At 45.8% G+C, this 21,554-nt stretch overlaps 1 protein-coding gene across 2 annotated transcripts in view; it reads right to left on the minus strand.

The window, feature by feature from the left end:
• BEST4 (bestrophin 4) overlaps nt 1-21,554 on the minus strand; it is a 141,462-nt gene that overhangs the window by 118,768 nt on the left and 1,140 nt on the right. The window contains exons 1-2 of one of the 2 annotated variants that reach the window (XM_085602799.1): nt 20,251-20,465; nt 8,060-8,244 (exon numbers count right to left, since the gene is read on the minus strand). In XM_085602799.1, the coding sequence (XP_085458925.1) occupies nt 8,060-8,211 (152 nt within the window). In that variant the 5' untranslated portion in view covers nt 8,212-8,244; nt 20,251-20,465. Of the gene's footprint in view, nt 1-8,059; nt 8,245-20,250; nt 20,466-21,554 lie in introns of those variants that run through there. The other variant, XM_085602800.1, reaches the window with a different exon arrangement.

The raw sequence follows: 21,554 nt of genomic DNA on the forward strand, positions 1-21,554 counted from the left end.
TCTCCTCCTAGTATCCAAGGGATACCATCCCAGTCCGTCAGTGCCTCCCCAGACGCTGAAAAAACAGCTCCTGTTCAAAATTTGGGGCGTAGATGCTGCCCAAAATTACTGTATCGTCCCTGGTCATCCATCCTACGTTCAACTTCCAGAAACGGAACCCCATGTCTGACCCAGATAGTGGCGCCTCTGGCAAAAGCAGAATAAGTTGTAGAGTATAATTGTCCCCTCCATTTCTTGCGTAGTTTGTGAGTTTCGGACTCAACAAGGTGGGATTCTTGTAGGAATGCGATGTGGATTTTGTGACGAAGGAGGTATGCGTGGATGCGGTGATGCTTCTGTATTGCCCCCAGCCCTCGCACATTCCAGGTGAGCAACGTGTAGATCCCTATATTATGAGTTGATTTCGACATATACATTGTATTACTCTTCTATACTCGGAAGATTTGTATTTTGTGACCGACCAGGAGACCCTTATTCCCAACCTAACAACAAACCATGGCGCAGCGAATCGTGAAGTTATGAGAGATTGTTTGGCTCTAGATCGAGTGAGTAGTATCCCCCGGTTGAGTCACGTCAAAAGGCTGGCAGTGAAACTGGGACAGCCAGAGTTATTTAATTCACCAGATAAATTAGTAAAGGGTGATATGCAGTGGGTGAAGAAATCTTATTTTTATATGGCAAGAGAAGAAAGGGAGTTGGTAAAACCAACTGTACGTGCCCACCAATTGCTAAAAACGTCTTGTGCAATTGAACCTTATCTGAATGTGGTAACTAATTCTAACCACTGCTTTCTTCTGGTAAGATTCAGGCTGAATCAGCTACATTTTCTCCTTGCCGACCCTCCGCGATGGAGAAGGGTGGAGGACTTGGGAGTATGTTCATGTGATAATTTCTCCACCCAGGACACATTGCATTTGCTTTTCTGTTGTGAGCATTTTTTGCACATTCAGAAGCGTTTTATCCTCCCAATTCTGGCTTTTTACAAGTAAAACCAGCACTTATGTATTTACAGATGCTGCCCAATGTCTGGGAGATTTTTAGCATAGTGAGTTTCCTTACTGCAGCAGTTAGAATAAGGAGGAAAAAAATGAGAATGATTTTTACGATCTAGTTTACATTAATTAATTTTAACGAGTTAAGTTTTTTTTTAATGTTACTTTTTAGATTGTCTGTCCTTGATCATTTAATGTTTATAATTAGTGTAATATCTTTGCTACTAACTAATGTTATATCAATTTAAATTTTGTGTATAGAATGCTTTTATGGTTTTAATTAACCGAATAAAGTACTTTTGACTGACTGACTGACTGGATGGAGTGCTGAAACTTTTCAAACACTCACCCCCAGTCACAGATTTGGGTTGAATCCATCATCATTCTTTAGCTCACTTTGCCACCCCAGTTCAGACACAGCTATATGCAAATCAGTCTTGACCCTGTGCCTCATGGGAACAGCCCAGTCCGAACTGCCAAGCCATGTCTTCCCTGGACCAGAAACAAGCATCCTGGGACCAGTCTCAGGCCAACAGCCCTCTTCAGCCAGGCTAGCTTGAATCCAGTGGCAAAGTGAGCAAGGGACCCACGTCTGGGCATACTCTGCCAAATTAGGGCACACAAAGCAAACACAAGGAGATGATGGAAGGAGTGCTGAAACATTTCAAACACTCACCCCCAGTCACAGATCTGGGTTGAATCCATCATCATTCTTTAGCTCACTTTGCCACCCTAATTCAGACACAGCTATATGCAAATCAGTCTGACCCTGTGCCTCATGGGAACAGTCCAGCCCAAACTGCCAAGCCATGCCTTCCCTGGACCAGAAACAAGCATCCTGGGACCGGTTTCGGGCTAACAGCCCTCTTCAGCCAGGCTAGCTTGAATCCAGTGGCAAAGTGAGCAAGGGACCCACATCTGGGCATACCCTGCCAACTTTGGTTTTGCTTATTCTCAAACACCCTTCAGCTGCGCTCAAGATATCTCCTTACCAGCCTTCTTCACTTACCAGGACTTGCTTGGTTGCATGATGATCTAACATGACATGCAAATCATACCGGCGCCCCCTCCCAAAGATTGGTAGGTCCTTCCGTACCACATTTATTTAGATGCACTTGGGCCCAGGCTGAAGTAGAGTTTACAGCCAGGTCTCCTGAACCACTTACCTTAGAATTATGACCCAGAATCCACCATTGATGCCACTTCCTTCCCACTATCCAAGAAATACTCTCTGGGTCTCTATATCTTTCCAAAACTTTCTTGTTGCTCCTCTACACAATACTATTCCTCTCTGCACCCCGTTAAGCTTGTAATTGGTCTGTTCCATTTATGCACTTACCAGAATCTTTCACCAGCTTCTCAGTAGGAATAGAATACAGTGTTGTATTTTTGGGTACCTTCAGCCTTCCTTGTATTTTTATTGGGCCATTGTACTATCAGCTAATCTCTGATCAATTGATCTGTCATGTAACCCTATTCACGGTGGGCGTTCCAATGGATATGTTTCTTGCAGAGTGCCACTTTGCTCTGCAAGAAAAATAACCAATGTTTCCCATGCAGAGGGAGAAAACCCCTAGTGCACAAGACACCTGATTTGTTGGTTTGAGGATCAGAAACAAAAATGATGCTATGGGTCAGCGAAACACTTTTGACAGAAATGTCCTACCGCTGCGGCGTGAAACACTTGATGCCGAGGGTGGGCTGCTGCTTTGGGGGGCTGGTGGGGAGCACCAGGCCTCCACTGCCTTCATAAACCACCCACTGGAATCAAAACGATGCCCTGTGATGTTAAAGGTCCTATTTCTGGTCCAAATGCTTTTTGGTCTCTGGCTTGAGGAGCTAGTGAGAAAGGTTGGGGAGTATAGGAAACTGAGTCCTTTTTAGGTCGAGCCTGGGCAGGGCATGCTCTGCTCTGTGAGACATGCTGTACTCGGGTATGGACCTGAAGCTCTGCCCATCTTTTTAATTGGCTCCTGTTGCTGTCCTTTCTAAATGGTTGCTGCTGATTTGTTAATAGGCTTGTTATTCCCTCTTTAGTAATGCCTTGTCTGCATTTGTAACCTCCCATGAGGACTGGACTTTTTACTTGTGTGGTTACACGGTATGTTTATTTAGTCCATAAGCACTATTTTCCTTAATTATTTTGTACTACTGCCGACACGTCTTTCCTGCAAAGGCTTTTAAAATGTGCTTGAGGCACCTTCAGGCTCGAGAACGGCAGCCACTTAATTCTTTTGTTATGCGCGGCTTCCGAAATTACCACAAACTCACTAATGGTACCCGCGGCTCGTAGTCCCTCGTCTCCGTTACTTCGCCTGGGCACCATGCTTTAGGTTTCAGCACAGCACCCACTTTAAGATTAACAACATAGGCGCCTGCTTCCATATGAACACGGGCACCCGCTTAATTTGCCACCAGTACACATGAAAATGTGAAACTGCAGTGCATGCACAATCGCATTTCCACTGCTCAGCGCTACAGCAGAGCAGGGACACAAGTTAAATGCTTTGCAACAGCCGGTTGTGTTGTAAAATCATTCCCGTCTCCCAGCACCCCCCTTTGCCCGATTTTCTCTCAGCGCCATTGCAGCATGTGTGAGAGAGAGGCGTAGGTTAATGAAAACATGATTTTGCACCATTTTTGTGCACAAACTGCTGCTTACCAGTTCTGATTGTAGACTTTGCTATCTGGTACTTTTATTCTTTTTTAGGTCTCGGCTGCGAAGGCTGCGCTTGCGCAGTCTCGCTCCGAGATTTAATGACTTGGAGAAGAGGGGCTTGAACCCGCCCCTCTTCTCCCCTGTTCTCCATTGGCTGGCCTCTTGAATGCTGGCCAGCCATTGGAGAAGAGGTCAGTCATTCCTATTAGGCCCCGTCCTTTTCGGATCGGGGGGCGTGTTTTTTGCGAGAAGTCTCAGGGAGGAGACAACAGCAAAACACGCCCCCGAATCCGAAAAGGACGCTGCGTTTCTCCGAGGCATTTCTGCTCTGCTTCGGAGAAAGGCGGTGGTGTCTTCCGGTGCCCTCTTTACTTGTTTTTCACTCTACGAGTGCTGCCTTGTTTATACAGATTTGAATAGAACGGAGAACTGTAACAGTTAAATGTACCGGACTTTCTACATTACTGCCTTAATTAAACTGTTTATTATTCTGGTGTTAATTCAATTTCTAATGAGCATCCAGTGCATAATGCACACGACATTGGGTGGCGATACGGAATTATTGACATTTACGAAAATATTGCCGACTTGATTAGAAGTTTGTGCTTTCCTAATCAAAAGATCGAAGTTTCAAAAAGCCACAGGAATGACGCGAAGGCAAACAATACTGGCAGCAACAGTGACACCTAGTGGCCTTATTGCGTGTTACACTGTAATAAAGACGCAGTAGCAGTGTGCCTATAGAGACGGCTGCTAGTACCGTACGAATCCGCATGAATATTCATGAAGCGGAGGAGGCCGCGTGTGCGTGTCTCTGCGCGCGAGGACTGGTGGTGTTGGCACACAGGAGAGACAGCTGCACCAGCCTCTACAACACACACACGGAGCGCGGGGGCCGCAGCTGTCGCTGCACGGACGCGAGCTCTCGAGCCGGGGTAGGCAAACAGGCGGAGCGACAGACGGCCGCCATACCGGCCAGCCGGTTGCTTGAACATGCGCACGGCGCCCCCGGAACTACTCTACGTTTTTATTTAAAAAAAAGAAATACAGTTTACTCTTTTAGAAGAACTATGATGACTCAGCCATTTTTTTTGCGTTTGAGGTGTCTAAAGGTAATATACACATACAACTTTAAATGTAACCTAATGAATGCAGACAGGACAAGTCGTAAACAGCAATTACCTCTGTTTTCCGACTTGTGCCGTCAAAAGTTCTTTCATGAGCCTGCTGGACTACTCTGTGTAACCCTGTATTCTCCAGTGTTGAAATTTAAGGGTTACAGGCAGGGCTTTAAGTGGGATGAAAGATTGGGCGTGGGGGGTTGGTTCTCAAAGGGGAGTCGTCAATGTAATTAAGGGTGTGGCTTAAAACGCGTAAACTAAACAGCTGTGCTTAGAGTAGTGTGCCGCCCAACTTGCATTTTGATGATTTATTGCTAATCTCGTCACAGGTGCTGGAAGGTTTGTGGAAGCCACTGTGTGTGTGGCTCTGTGTGTGTGGCTCTGTGTATGTGGCTCTGTGTGTGTGGCTCTGTGTGTGTGGCTCTATGCGTGGTGGCTCTGTCTGTGTGTGGGTAACTGTGTGTGTAGGTGGCTCTGTGGGTGGCTCTATTTGTGTGTGGGTTGCTTTATGTGAGTGGCTCTGTGTGTGTGGGTGGCTCTGTGTGTGGGTGGCTGTGTGTGTGTGGCTCTGTGTGTGAGTGCAAATGCAAAAGGTCTCGCATTTGAGAGTGATTAAGCTATTGACATTGTAAATAACAATGCCGTTCCTTTAAATGTTTTAAAAACAAAAACATAAACAAAAATAATGTCATGAGCAATGCCAATAGCTCTAACTTTACCAATGCCGAGACCATTGCATTGTAAATGCTTGTTTAATCTTTGTCAAAGCACGACTCTGCATACCAGTGCTGAAGCAAGCTGCCCCCACACTGCTTGGTATTTGAAGGCTGCATGCATTGTGAAAGTTAGGAGAAAAGAAAACTAGAATTATGCACTGCTGTCATTAAGATGTTCTCTACTAACGTCTTGATTTTTAGCAGTGCATAACTGTGGTTTTATTTTCTCCTAACTCTCACTGGTTCTATGGTCGTGACAACAATGGCTGCAACCGGGCGCAAATCCAGTTACACGTTGCTTAATAGGTCTCGCATCAGCGAGAGTTCAAGCTATTGGCACTGTAAATAACAATGCCTTTAATTTATCTGTTTTACAAAACCAACACATAAATAAAAGGCATTGTCATTTAGAATGCCACTAGCTGAAACCCTCGCAAATGCGAGAACAATTGCATTGCTCATGCTTGTTACCATGAGGCCGCCTGTTCCCTCATGCACCAGCCGCCTCGTGTTCCAACCTGCCCTTCAGTCCAGACTGTGCTTCCAGATAGAGGCTGAAGTGCTAGCTCCCCACCTTGGACATGTTATCCTCTTCTTCCACTCGGCCGCATCTTGCCTATGTGGACAGGTACCTGCCACGTCATACTGGCCTCCTGTGGGAGAGGCGTATTCAGTTCTGTCCCAAGGTGTGGAATAATGATGTCAAGGTAAATAGGCATTGAACCTAGTACCCTGTGTACTTGACCAGCTTTTCCCTGGACCTGGGATCCTTACCCCTTAGAGCCAGATTCCTGAAACCACTGTGGGCCTTAGTTACGAAGAATTGGCATAGGGCAGAGCTGCAGGTCTTCTTGCTGCGCTGCCCTACGCCAATATGAAAGGACAGTCCTTCCTCCCTGCACTGGCACACAGTTTGCTGCCTAGTGCCAATGTAGGCACCCTTGTTGCAAGCAGGATTGTTTTTGTGCAGGAAAGGACACCTGTCATAATATCCTGGTCAAAAATGTCGTCTGACATAAATGTTGTGTCCTAAATATCAATCGCAAAATTACTGCCCCATTTGGTTTAGATATTAAATTATTAACTTCAGTGGGGAGATAGTTTTGTTAAGTATATTTAGGACACAATATTTATATCAGACAATATCTTAGCTACACTATTCGGGTACCACAGTAGTTGAAGTAGGTTGTAATGAGATATGAGTGGAATGTGTGTGGGTGATTTCTGGGCTCCAGTGTGAATGTTGATGCGGATGTATGAACGGGCAGCAGTTGCGAGTTGGCTGATGTGGAGCTCGTATGGTGGGTCTTTAGCTCACATGGCTTATCCTTTTTCTCGTGAATAAACCTCTGTGAACCAAAAAGCAGCATCTGAGAAATGTTTACCACCTCAACTTAACACACGAGAAGGTCAGTACCCTTGAGAGTAGTGGTAGTATTTTCCTATGAAGGTAGATATCGGATTGTAGGATTTGGAATTTCAACTGAGCATCATTTTGTCAAGGTTGCTTGGATGGTTGTGGAAAGGTGGTTCTATGAGGTATTATGAGGGACATAATTATGGATTTGGATGAACATGTGGTTGTTAGTGGTTTTGGTATCTATTCCGGTGGTGACAGAGTTCTGGATCACAGACAGTCAAGTGGAAGAGGAGGGAGTGGTGAAGGAGCTGTAGAGCTTTGAAGGAGATTGGGAATTCCACTAGGAGGGATGAAAGCATTCTGTGTGATGGAGCCAGGAGGCGTGCTCGCCTAGATTTGCAGATTACATTATGGATTTTTTGTTTTGGGCTTTTTCTTTGGAAAGGCGAAACACTTGAGTGTGTGTTTCTTTGTGGGTTGTTTAAATTAGGATGTATGTGGGATGGCGGGAAGTAAGTTATGATGATGTATGGAATGTGGAATACATGTGTGCATGTGGAAATAGGGAGCCATATCCCATCAAGGCAAAGAATGCAAACAGGGGTCTTTTCAATTCTGATTCTATTGCTGAAATCACTAGAGGAGCATTGGTCTTTTATGGACATTCAACAGATCGACAACAACATCAGGACGTACCCTTCGAATGGAGATCCTTTGGGGTATTATCATTATGCATGAAATACACATTCAATTCCTCTGTTCTGACGACCATCTAAGGGGCATATCATCAAGCACGGCGTTAAAATTATCGCAGCTTTAGCGGCAGAAAACTGCCGCTAAAGCGGCGATAATGAGCTTGATAATATGCCCTTGAGAATTCACATAGAAGCCCATGTTCACACCAGAACAAGGGGTTCTATGGGAATTCACAAGGGCATATTATCAAGCCCATTATCGCCGCTTTAGCGGCAGTTTTCTGCCGCCAAACTGGCGATAATTTTTAACGCCGTCCTTGATAATATGCCCCTTAACTAGTTCATGCATCGACTGTTCAAACCTCTACCACTCAAGAAAGCCATGAACACTGACTTATTACCCGTCCCTGTTCTCAAATTTTACATTAACCACCAATATAGAATAAATAATTTAAAAATAATATTAACAGGTTACAATCTATTTTTAAGAGAAGAAATTGGATGCGGTTGACGTACCTGTAAGTGACGCTGAGGATCGCATAGAGGGTGATGAAGACGAAGAACTCCTTGTAGAGCAGCTTGTAGATACTCCCCTTCCACCTGAAGAGCAGCTTCGAGAAGCCCCCGAAGCGGGCATTGGCCACCTTCAGTGTGTAGGAGACGGTCATGGTCTTCCACGGCGTTCACAGAGTCATTGGAAACTGTGGGGAGAGGGTCTAGTTATTGGGATTTTTCGTACAAAGTGAAACAAATTGCACAGTGAGTGGGGATCCGCATTGGTGGACAGCTCAGCATATTAGAAATATTCAATGTTTTGTAGCTGCCATGGTTTCCATGACCACTTTTCAGCCTAACCTCCTCATCGAGTCCCTTTGATGGGTCCACAAAGCATTTCCTGCAAGTAGATGAGTCTTACTCCAGGTTTAGGAAAAGCTTGCTTATTCATTTCCAGGAGTAAGGCGTGCCTAGGTATGGAAAAAGAGCTTTGTGAAACAGTCCTAGAGGTAAGCATGTCTTACTCCTGGACATTCGCAACTTACACCTAAGCCCGGAGCGAGACACAACTACTAACAAAGGTATCTATGGGAATCAGGCATAACTATTCAGGAGAAATTGACACCTAGAACAGAAGGAGTAAGGTACAACTACTCACAGAAAAGCTGTGTGTATTGGACCTTGAATTTGCAAGAGCAAGTAAGGAGTTGAGGGCAGTAGGCAATAAAAAATGCTTAATGCCCTGGGGAACTGAAGTGCCCATGCAGCATGTTGGCTTGTTTGACAAGAGATTCACGTGCAAGAGAACTTTTTTGAAAAGTAAAGCTTTTTATTGGGATGAGAGTTTGTAGTGACACGAATGCCCGCTTCTCGGTACCTTGTGCGCGTTGAAAGCCATTGCCAGAAGAGTGTGGTTGGGTAAAGGGCCTTCAGCATTGCTGGCACGCTGATTCTGTGTAGCGCCTTTGGGCGAGCTTACCTTTGACCATTATGGTGGCAATGGACTCCCACATATGTGCCAAGGGGTTACTCTCAGGGCTTAAGTAATACAAATATTTTGGAGTGATATTACTGTAAAGATCTATTACTATATTTTGACACACACCAGTGCAGGAAGCCCTCCTGCTGTGCTGCCGTGCATCCAAATAAAAGGGCAGGAATAAGCTGCATCGACAAGATATGGCACATTCCTGTCCTTCTCCCCTGTGCCGGCGCACAAACAGCAGCGTGCACCATCGCAGACACCCTTGCGCCATGGTGCAAGAGTACCTGCGTTGCAGGGATGATTATTGTTGTGCAGGAAGGACTCATTAATGGTGTTTTGCTCTTTCTATGTGACATCAAAAAAGAGAAAAACAAGTATTGTTTCCTCGTTGTGCCACTCCTATGCCTCCCCTGTGGAGGCGTAGGATTCTGACGCGTTCCCAGATTTATGACACTTTGTAAATCTGGGAATGTGTCAGGTTCCCTGGATGTTGCATGGGAACACCCTCAGCAACACCCATGGAATGCCCCTTTCACACAGATTAATGTGTGAAAAAGGCCCATATTTACAAGGCCATGAAAAGTCATGCACGGTGTCTTTAAGTGGCCTTGTAAATATGGGCAGGCACACTGCGCCGCCGGTGCCGCTAGACAAGTGATGCACCGGCAGCGCAGAGGGCTTGTAAATGAGGCGTTCAATCTCAGCAGATCCTTCTGTTAATATGGGGTGAGGGTTTCTGGAGATCATTGCTGGGCAGTGATCTAACTTCCAAACAGGTTTACAAATCTCCTTCCTCCTACCACCGCCATTATTAATCTGTGTTCACATTGACGGGACAGGTGGAACCAGCCAATGAGACAGATCCCACTAGCATCTCTTCCCCTCTTGCATTGGAAAGGAGCTGTCTGTTGCCCACTTGATGGTACAATGTCATTAGCTGGAGTGTATGAGCCAGGGTCCTATCAGAATAACTATTAGGAACCTGTACATGCAGCCCTGGCTCTGGTGCTGCCAGGCTCTGAAGAAGCCAGAAAGCAGCATGCTGACATAAAAACACTAAATACAAAGTCAATACAAAATAGAAGAATACATGGACTAACTTCCTGGCTGGGTCACCCCCTGAAGCAAACACTTTGTCTTGCGATGGTCCATAAGTCATAACCACTCTAAGGTGTGAGTTTAGGATTGATGAATGAGTGCATGTCCCTGATCAGTCTTCAGCGACTGACCGCAAAATACTGTTTCACTTACAAAATAACATACTTGCTCAGTCCAGGATTTCCTGGGGAGGGCTGTACACCTCAAGGAGCAGGTATGCAGACAACACACCTCCTCTTTACTACCTTCTGACCATGTCACATCTTGCTTCATGTACCAACAATATAGCTGTCTGAGCAGGCTGCATACCTATGCAGAGAAGTGTAGGCTATAGCTTCAACCTCCTGGTAGGGCAGACACAGCCCATCATCCTCCCGAGGTAGATAGAATAAATGCCACCAAGTAAAGTTAACGTAGGATCTGTTATTCAAGCACTTAATGACAATCAATTCTGGGAGTTTACTTTGTAAATAAACTTTATTATCATAGTTCCACAGCTGGGAAATTATTCCTAATAGAATCCACATTGCCCTACTCTGCTAGGGAGTGTGTAGGAGTGACCGCTCCTGTGCTGGACGGTGTGGAGTATATCGGGAAAGGTAAGGCAAACTTCTCTTTAAAGCAACTTTGCCTCAACACATCACTGCAGCAATGAAAAGACTCTGCTGACTGCCATCAAACATAGGATTGCATTCAAAGAGTTAATTATTTTTAGAGCAGCCCTCACAGCACCCAAGATTGCTCCACGGGTAGTGCAGGGCATAAAAAACTGTGAAGAACTATATGTATTTAAAAATAACCTGCTGCTGCTTACTTCCCCTCAGCTGGTGAACAGAGAGGCTGTCTAGTGTCATGCACAACCTTTCACCATAGTGCAAAGATGCATGTGTACTATCTAGCATAGGATTCCCCCTCCAGTACAAAATCCTCTCCCTACACAATTTTTAAAAAAATTCTAAGAATGGGTCTGTGCTGGACAGTGCAGCACAAATGGAACATTCAAAATGTTGGGAGAAATAAAAACCTTTTTCCAAGTTAGTGCCTGCTTCAAGGAGATGCAAAGCTCAACCTATCTCAGTAGATCAGGACTTGCGTCAAAAACTATGGTGTTTACAGTGATCCACCTATTTCATATGCAAGTAACGCCCCCGAGACGCAGAGTGATGCAAAGCGCTATTTGTGGCGATTAAAGGGCAGAGTGCAAAGTCTTATCAAATGTGCCTGGTACTCAAAGCTTGTGTGGGGCAACTCCGGCTTATCCTTCCAAACTAGTCACAGCCTGACCTGACGCCGAAGGTCACGTCGCAGACCTGTATCACTGTGTTGTCGTCGAGATACTCTACATGGGCTCAGCTCCCTGACCCTCCAAGGCTCTTCTGTTTAAATCTCTCTTCCATTGCCTCTTCGGCACCAAATAAACATCAGAGCATTAGTAAAACAACTAAAACCCCGCTTCTCGCTCTCGCTTTTGGTATCGAATAACTTCTTCTTCTTCATGTTTTGTCTTCTCCCCGGTCTCCTCGATGTCCAGCGCTCTGTCCCACCATTGGCCATATCAGTGTGTTACAAAAAAAAAAAAGAAGAAAATAAGAGTAAATATATAAATATATACTCTGTCGGATCAAGGACAGTGCACCCCACTCAACAGCGGCCTTGAAAAGGTAATAAACTCCATAAGTGAAGGACAGGTTCTGTAAATGCTCAACATACTCATTCCAGAACAAGAAAAATTCTCCTCGCCAGGGGAACACAGGAAACTTTTGCCCCATTTGCAATCAGTTGTTTTTTAGCCAAATTCCTTGGCAAAAAAGGTCACTGATCATTGGATGATGCCCAGGCCAATATCTTTGGGGCCAACAGATGGCATCTGGCTCTCATTGGGCGATGACGCCCCGGACCTTCCGATCCAACCTGTCAGTCTCCACACCCTGAAGATGGTGGATCTCCCACACTGTCAGGTCAGGTTCAGCAGCACCAATGAGGACAGAGAGCAATGTAGGGTCACCCCCTCTTCAGAAGTCCATGAACCGCTGTGGAAAAGGAAGACCCTTGGTCAGCTGTTGCCGTAGTCTCCAGAAGGCACGTCCATCATAAACACTCATCGTAAATGTGGATCTAACCTTCAGGGCACATATAACCTTCAGGGTACATATAACCTTCAGGGCACATATAACCTTCAGGGTACATATAACCTTATTATTATTATTACTGTTATTTATAGAGCGCGCAGCTACCTCCAACGGAGGTGTCCCGGCGCTAGCAGAAAGAGCAGTCATAGGGCGTGCAAACACTAAATCCGGTCGAACAGCCATGTTTTCAGGGTTTTCCTGAAGATTTGTTCTGATGAAGACTTCCGCAGATGTTCTGGTAGAGAGTTCCATAGTATGGTTGTTCTAACCGAGAAGGACCTGCCACCAATCCTAGCTTTCTTAAAATGGGGGATTACCAATAGCTCCTGATGGTTTGAACGAAGTGCCCTAGTTTGGTGGTATTTCTGAAGTCTTTTCTTCAGATATAATGGGCCTGAGCCTCGAGATGCTCTAAAGGCCAACGTTAATGCCTTAAACTCAATGCGTCTTTTTACAGGTAGCCAGTGGAGGCTCCGGAGATGTGGAGATATGTGATGGCGAAACGGAACATTCCTAATGAGTCTTGCTGCCGCGTTTTGTATAACCTGCAGCTTTCTGATCAGATATTCTGGCATTCCAAGGTACAGACTGTTTGCGTAATCCAGCTGAGAGATGACCACTGCATGGACTACTGACTTTCTACAGTTGATAGGCATTAGCTTCAGGAATCTTCTCAGGGCTTTTAGCTTCCAGAAACAGGCGGCAGAGACCTGGCTTATCTGGGATTTGGCATCGAATTTAGATCCCAGATTTTGGGCTGAGGTTGCTGGCAACGGGGGAGGGTTCAGTTCCGCGGGCCACCAGAGTTCTGCTGCGGGGGGAGAAGGTTGGTTGAAAAAGAGTATCTCCGTTTTTTCTGCATTTAGCTTCATGCAATTGTCAGTCATCCAGGAGGCCACTTTCAGTAAACATCTTCTGAAGTTAGTAAATGCCGCCTCCGAGTGTTCTCTAAAGGAAAACATAAGCTTAGTATCATCAGCATAGGAGATGACTTTTACCCCTAATTGTTTGATTATCGGGGCCAACGGGGCCAAATACACATTGAAAAGGGATGGACTCAGGGCCGAGCCTTGAGGTACTCCAGATATCAAGGGGCTGGAAGAGGACACATACGGATGAAGGAACACTTTCTGGGCTCGTCCTTCCAGAAAGGAACGGAACCATTTCAAGGTGGTTCCCCTTATTCCTAGTGAGGTCAGTCTATCTAGAAGGATCTGGTGCGACACCGTATCAAATGCTGCGGATAAATCCAGCAGCATTAGCATCGCACAGTTCCCTTGGTCCAATGTCTCCCTTACTGAATCTGCCACTTCTAGCAAGGCCGTCTCGGTGCTATAGCCTGACCTAAAGCCTGACTGTGAGTCGTGGAGAAGTTTATGGGATTCCAGGAATTCGGCCAGCTGTATTTGAACCTCCTTCTCCAGTATCTTAGCTGGCACTGGAAGAAGTGAGATAGGCCTGAAATTCTTTAAATCTGCTGGATCTGCACCTTCTTTCTTCAAGATTGGCTTCAGGGCACATATAACCTTCAGGGCACATATAACCTTCAGGGTACATATAACCTTCAGGGCACATATAACCTTCAGGGTACATATAACCTTCAGGGCACATATAACCTTCAGGGTACATATAACCTTCAGGGCACATATAACCTTCAGGGCACATATAACCTTCAGGGTACATTCTCTGCAAGCACAAAGTCCTGCTCATTGTTCACCTTCTGGAATCCCCTCCATAACCTGCTCCGGCTCACTGTCCGCCTCTGCATCATCCGTTCCACGGATACTTGCATCGAACTCCGACTCATTGACGATGGCTTTGGATGGTCTTCTCCAAGGGGAGAGCACTGCAAGGCAAGCCATGCTCTACCTGGAATCCCACCAATCACAGGAATGCCATTCTACCTGGCCTCTGTCTTGAGGGCTCTACATGCCCTCGTGGGGAGTAACCGCGCCCACTGCCAGGGCACTGCAGCACAACAGAGCTGTGGACAAATGCAGCTTTTATCTCTATGCCAAGATGCCCCCTTGGCTCTAAAAAATGATGCATTAATTGGAGACCCCTTAAAGACACATCCCTGTTTGGGTTCAGTACTGTTAGATATTTCTAATCAATCTGCAGTGGTAATAATAACAATAATAATAATAACAACAAAAATAACAATATTAATGATAATAATAACAATGACTACTCCTAGAGTGGACAATGGCAGGGTCCTGATCTGGGCTTCCCGTGTCATTGGTCAACGTTATTCATCGACTGAACTCCTCGCGAACCCTTTGAATATTCTGCAAACCTGGAGACCCTCAGCTCACTGAGAGTAAACGTAACCCAGAGAGAGGCAGGCTATGGTGCTTGACCAAGGCTCATGGACAGAGCCGTAGAAGGCATCACCTTGTCGCCGACCTGCCGTACGAAACCTCTTGGGCTTGTCTCTGAGTATCAGCTCTTGGTAGCAAATAGACACCAATGACCTGGTTTCAGCGATCAGGCGACATCTGAACGAATAAGCCACATCTTCTTGCTGTCGGCTGCCTGTGTCCACACAGGCCCGGGGCATCCAGCTTGCAGAAGCACTGGAAGGCCGCGTAGACAGTAGAATATAGCCATACAAGTGTGGAGAGCCCTACACAACAAATTGTGTATCTGCTGCTGCCTCTGAAACACTGGGCGGTGTCATAGGCGAGGGCGTCGGCCGTGGATTGGGGGAGTTTTTACTGTGCTCTGTCTATAAGAGGCACATTTCAGAGGGGTTCAGGCTTTTCATTTTAACCATAACGTCCCTTCAAATGAAGATTTTTAGGGGATTTCCAATGGAATGGTTTTTATAACAACTGTTTTTTATCCAGTGAGTAAAAACCATAATGTGAGTGGCCACGCCTAGAAACCCCAGTAAAACTAGAGGTTCAGAGCCCAGACAGAACCAGGAGACGAGCATTTTCAATCTGCGCTCACAGACCCTGGGACACTCTCCCCAGCTGACGCGGACGCGGGTTTTCTTGACCAATTTAAAAAGCATCTTGAGACCCACTTGTTACTGCAGTGCCCTCCTACCCCAGACAAATGATGCCCCATGCCTCTTGTCCCCATCACTGTGCCTATGTTTCCAGATTCCCACCTACCTGCTTCCGTACCATCTCACTCCCTACCCACCTTCATTCACGTCTACGCATTTCCGATAAGGCAAGAAATCTAAGGAGCACAGAAGCTTCCGCCTTGAACCCAAGAACTTTAAATCCCACCAAGCTGCAGACAAGTCCTTCTCCGGTGTGTCCCCTCCACTCTGGACCTCTCTTCCTGAAGAGACAAGACCAGAACAGGACCTTAGGATCTTCCGACAAAAACCTCAAAACATTTCTTTTCGAACACCCCTTGAACGCTCCATCACTCCCCTTGAGGCGATCTCCAGTCTGACTCTCCCCTAGCTTTTTCTCCTGCTCTCAGATCTTTTTTTCTCGCATTTATCATTTCTCTAGCAACCCTTTCCTTGATCAAATGGACATTTTTGCAATAAATGGAACATTTTTCTTCGAAACAGTTATATATACACCTGAGTCTCCTCCGGTGGGTTGTTTATTGTAAAGTGCACTGACACCTCCTGAAATCTCCTCTGCTACATAAAATTCACCTGCTTTTACAGTTCCTTGCACTTTATAAACCACATCCTCACCTCAGTAAGCCTGAGTTGGTCATTTCCATCCACTTCCTACTTACATCACTCTGCACTTACTAGTGCAACACGAGATATCTTTAGTTTGCAATACTTGTCCTTTCTCTATCTCCGCAGCATCAAACAGATGAGGAGGAAAGGATGGATAACATGTCCACCCTCTGAGTTCCCTGATGGCAAAGGATGAGTGATGTCACTTCCTCTATCCCTGGTGTGTCAATAATTCAACGTCCAGGCAAAAGCTCAAAAAAACATGCCCACTGGAGACTCAGAATTGTATTTGATCTCAACCCTTCCTTATGCACAAGTAGATCTTTACGCGGTCCCAAACAGATCTCGGCCAGCAAGGCCAGTGCGCCAATGGTCCACGTTTGGCATCTTTAGTGTTGTTGCTAGGGACTCTTGCATCCCACATACTTTTGTGTTAATAATTACTCATGCTCTGCAGACATTCTACAAATTCTAATCTATAGGAATGGTTCCACTGGAAACTGATTGTTGAGGATTGAAATTGATTTCGGAGGAAAATGATCCCCCTCACAGGCGGAACAGTTGAGAGGAGAGGTTGATCAAATGTTTAGAGGGACCATATAGTTACGATGCAAAACCTAAAAATGTTATTAAAATTTGCCGATGAGTGCAACCATAACTTTTCCCGTGACCATGTGCATGACCCATGTATATCCTTGTGAGATGTTATGAGTATGAGCCCAGTGCTCAGTTCATCAGTGACCAGACTCTTCTAGGTGCAAGGCTTGGGCAAATGAGCAGGGCCAGCGCCCAACACCACAACCACTGGAAGCGAACAGCCATGCTCCATGTGCTCTGACATATGTGAGGTCATGCGTGGTGCTCAAGTAGGGAGTTATGAGTATGTTGCTCTTGCCCTATCTGCTCTGACATTCATGAGGTCACGTGTGGTGCTCTGACGGGAAGATATGAGTATGTGGCCCATGCCCAGTGTGCTCTGCCATGTGTGAGGGCACGTGTGGTGCTCTGATGGGGAGTTACAAGTATGTTGCCCATGCCCTGTGTGCGCTGACATATGTGAGGTCATGTGTGTGGCTCTGGTGGGGACTTAGGCGTATGTTTCTCACCTTACCTGAATGATTTTAGAGATTTGTGGGTGTTGCATCATAAACATAACGTTCCTTCAACATAATGTTTTTTCAAGGAATTTCAATGTTTTCCATAAGCATTATTTCTCCTCAGAATAAGAAACCTTTTTTCATGCATACTGGTCAGCAGTCACAATAGCTTCTAGGTGTACATCACAGTAAAGGCCGACATTTTACCCTACAGTCGCGCTTTACAAACCATCATAGGCTATGGAAGTTTTGGTACACCGAAGGGTGACGCCTGGGGGGGGTGTCCAAAACTTGACTGACAGGCAGCCAGGTTCTGGGTGATGGGAGCTCATTTCCGGTTTATACAGACCCTATAAGAAGCAATCGACACAGAAAATCAGTGGCTGTGAATGTTTCAAGGTTGTTGTGGCTTGTCTGCACAACTTCGCACCCGGCGTCTCTTTCCCGCACCATCATTTTGTTTTTCCTTCCGGTTCCTCTCAGGTTCTCCTTTGCCGCAGAGGAGGGTATACCTTTTGCTTTTGGTCATCTTGGCTCTACGGTCTTCGTGGATCTTGAGTTGGATTCCTGGTCTTCCCCAGTGTTTGTTTTCACATCCACAACTACGAAGGCTGGTAAGAGAAACCAAAACCCTCCTTACCTGATTATTGGACTATATGTAATTCCTGATTAAGTTACACTGTTATTTATCTGTTGTACAAGTGCTAGAAAAGAGCATGGAGAATGGCGTGAAACAACTACAAGAAGCCACTGTGACCGGTGTCTGTCGTCTAACTCCCTCACTTTCCTCTGGCTGCTTCTATTGCAGTCGTGGTATTGGGGACCAGAGGTAGGGGTTCAGAGACCATGTGGGGTTCTCTACGGGTTCGTCTAGAGTCTTGGGCATATCCTGATACCATAGCTTATCTTTCACAAAGATTTTAAGAGTTTTTTGGGGTTTGCAATGATATACCATGGCACGTGGCCAAAGGAAGAGACACCAGTGCAAGGCCGGTGGAATCTGAGTGCAGGTCATGTGCCCACAGCATGCCTTCTTCCCATGGAATGCTCCAGTCTTTATGCTCCCAGAACACACTGCAGGTTGCCAATTTTTTATGTGTTTTGCACTTTTTTTGCAGCTAACGAACAGATTCTTGGTTACCTAGTGCAGATTAAATCTCTGTTGTACTACCCAAGGCACTTTGCACTCGTTTACGATGTCCCCTGACCGCCCGGAGTTAAGGTGGGGTTCCATTGCTCCCCAGAAGATTTTCTTCCACCGCGTGGGCTCTGGAACCGTTCAGATCATGGAGTGGCGACTGGAGCAAAATTTCCAGTTGTTGAGTCAATCAAATTAAAGCACCTCTCGAAATGCTTATGAACCCCATGCACGATGGGAACCTCAGTTAGTCAGTATTGTTTTTAAATTCAGAATTAGTTGTCCAACTGGCAGTTCTTAAACTGTTCACAACTGCAAAATATTAACCCTTTGAATCCAATCCAACAAATATGTTAAAAACTACTGAGTGGCATTATACAAAATAATAACTTGTATTGGCATCACCTTTTAAAATTAATTCTGACCTATTGGCTTTGCCAGTGCTTTTTGCTAATGTTGTGCTGCTTTGGCAAAAAAAAAAAAAAAATGCTTGTTTAGCAATGCTGAACACCATTGGCAACCCATGAAAAAAATGCGATGGTGTGTACGAGGCCATGCAAGATTACATGTCAGGATGGTACGGCGACCCAGTGTGGTGAATTTTAGACACTCATGCATCATCACACAAATGGAGTGGGGCTCTTGGAAACAAAAAAAGCTGCAATTTTCTGCTAGACCTCCCCTTTGATGAGAAGCGTTTTCATGGACATTTTAGTAATTAGTTCTTATTTAGCACTCCAAGACAGAAGTCCAACATCTTGGAAAGGTAAATAAAACAAGCAGTTGCAATGCAATAGGTCTCGCATTTGGGCAAATTTAGGCTATTGTCATTTACAATGCCAATAGCTCAAACTCTCAGAAATTGCAGCTCCAGCCTCCTCCCAAAAAATCGTAAAAAAAGAACGTGACTGGGACAACAGGGAGCTGGGGTGGGGTGAGCAGGAAGGGGTTTAAAAAGACTCTCCATGGGGAGTGGTGGGAAAAGAATGTGAGAGCTGTCGAGGGGGGCGGTGATTTGATTGTTGGAGAGGCATATGAGGTAGAGAGCAAGAAAATACACAGGCACTCCCATGCTAAAACAAAAATTAGTTCTCTTAAGAAAGCAGTGGAAGGACACAAGTCACTCAGTCACATCATGGTAAAGAAGAAATGATCCAATCGCGGGGCAGGCAAAGACTAGGGAGGAAAGGCATAAGACGCATGGAAATGATATTGTCAAGAAGCCATCCAGGCAACTGGAAGGGGTTGACTCAAAGCCCACTCAATGTATATATTTATTGTATTAGATACAATAGGTCTTCAACAATAGAGACTTTAATCCGTCTGTGGGTCAGACCTAAAACAGGACAATTCTGAGTGGAACTCTACCCACATGCCACGTTTCCATTAACCATGCTCTCCTACTGTGGAGAGGGAACACATGGGACTTACAATGGAAAATATTATTTTTAATCACTACAAATTCCTTTAGCCCCCTTTACAAATGTGCATGAAGTGTCACATAAAGAAATTAGACTGGCTGCATGGACTGCGAATTGTTTTCCTGATTCAACAAATTACACCAAAGTTATTAGCAATGTTACAAAAATATTTCTTATTTGAGGTGTACTTAAACCATAACCACTGGCTCTGTAATGGCATCTTGTAAAGATAGCCGAACCCCCCAAACGTGCCTTAACTATGCACTGCGGCCAATTTATGCTGTATGAATAAATATAAAAACACTGCCATCAGCGCACAGACGTGCATTTACATAAAGCACGTTTCACAGTGTAATTCCTATTAATGTCATAATTTGTAGTTTGACTTTAACCACTGATAAGCACAGAAAGCCATCAAAACAACCATTAAATTAAAAGGCAATTATGAATTCGATCTCTGTTGGGGCATTTCAGAGACTTTAGCTCAAAAATGAAAATATTGCATCGTGTGATCGACAACATTTTCGAGCCCTGCACGTCAGAAATCTGTTGCGACCGGCGGAGAGGTGAGACCCTCGTCGCCATGAGCGCGCGCGCATCTGAGGGCTGTCCCCGGCTGTGCCCACCTCAGGGCAGGTGGGCACCCGCCCCATCATGTAAGATGGCGCCTGAAGCTCTCCTACCTGTGCTGCACGCGCTGCTCTGGGAGACTTTGCTGCACCGTCCCTTCAAGGAGGAGTCCACTTTGAAAAACCAGCCCGAGCTTTGCACTGCCCCTTAAATACTCCTGTCCAGTGCTCATCAGGGGAATCTCTCACTCTGATTTATTTGGGTCATTTCATCGCTGACAGGGCCGCGTGCGCAGGTATACTCTGCGAAGTGCATCGGTGACTGGCACGTTTACACTGTTGTTAGTCCTGACTCATATGTGCAAAAATGACATTTGCACTGAGGGAAGAGAGCAGAATCTGTACTAGGACAGAGGAAGTTCTGGTGCAAAATGGCATGCCAATAGGGCAAGCTTGCTCAGTACCATTGAACATATGTGGTCTAGCACACGGGCCTTTTTTTGGACACCCTTGCAAATAATGTGAATGCAAAAATAAATGTTCTCTGTGTGGTACAAGTTGCCCCCCTCGGACAGTGAGACTTGCACCAGGCGCCGGTGTGGGTGCTGCGTTTAAGACTCTTTCAGGCCTCAATTCTTCCCTCACTGTCTCCGGGTTTATTGTAGAAATCTGAGATGCCACTTATGCCACCCGTAGTTAGAGCAGGGGAGGGAGAGGACACAGTCCGCTATCAGATAGACCGCACCCCCATCTCTGCATAACATTCGAATATTACAAGCTGCAGAGAAATCCCGTGAGCAGTTAGGAAGGGAGAAGTGAGCTGGGGTGTTCTGGCGACCTTCAGTCCTCAGCCCAAAGCCCCCAATGTTCCAGGGAAGGTGCACATACACCATGCCTGGGGCTAATGCTAGTCCTGGAGTGGGCATTCAGGCCTCGTTGTGCGGGCATTTTAACCTTTGACACTAATTAAAAAGCCTAAATCATCTCAGAGGTGATTAGAGAGGCTGACATGGTAAAATGCGGTTTAAAATAATTTTATCGTTTTATGTTTAATGTCACTGGGACCAAAGGTTGTGATAGAAGTCGATGAGGGCCAGATAGGTTGGGGGGGGGGGGGGGCTGTAATCCCACACGTGGGCTTTGTGTAGAGTTTCCATCCTACGAATCTCTCCAGCTGTGTATGGAGGCCCCGCAGCCTCCAGATTCTGCATACCCCCTCCTGAAGACCAGGTACAAGGGCCACTCTGGAAAGGGCCAGCGAAGGATTACTAACGTTTCTCTCTACTATTCCCATCAGAGAGATGGCTCTCACTTCTGTTCTTATCCACGAGAACGCAAGTCCTCAGGTTCAAAGAGCCATCTCTGGGGTTCCAGAAGGCACCCACGTTTCTCACTTCAATTCCCATTCGGGAGAAGGA

The sequence above is a fragment of the Triturus cristatus genome, chromosome 4_2, assembly GCF_964204655.1.
Source record: "Triturus cristatus chromosome 4_2, aTriCri1.1, whole genome shotgun sequence".
NCBI classification, from domain to species: Eukaryota; Metazoa; Chordata; class Amphibia; order Caudata; family Salamandridae; genus Triturus; species Triturus cristatus.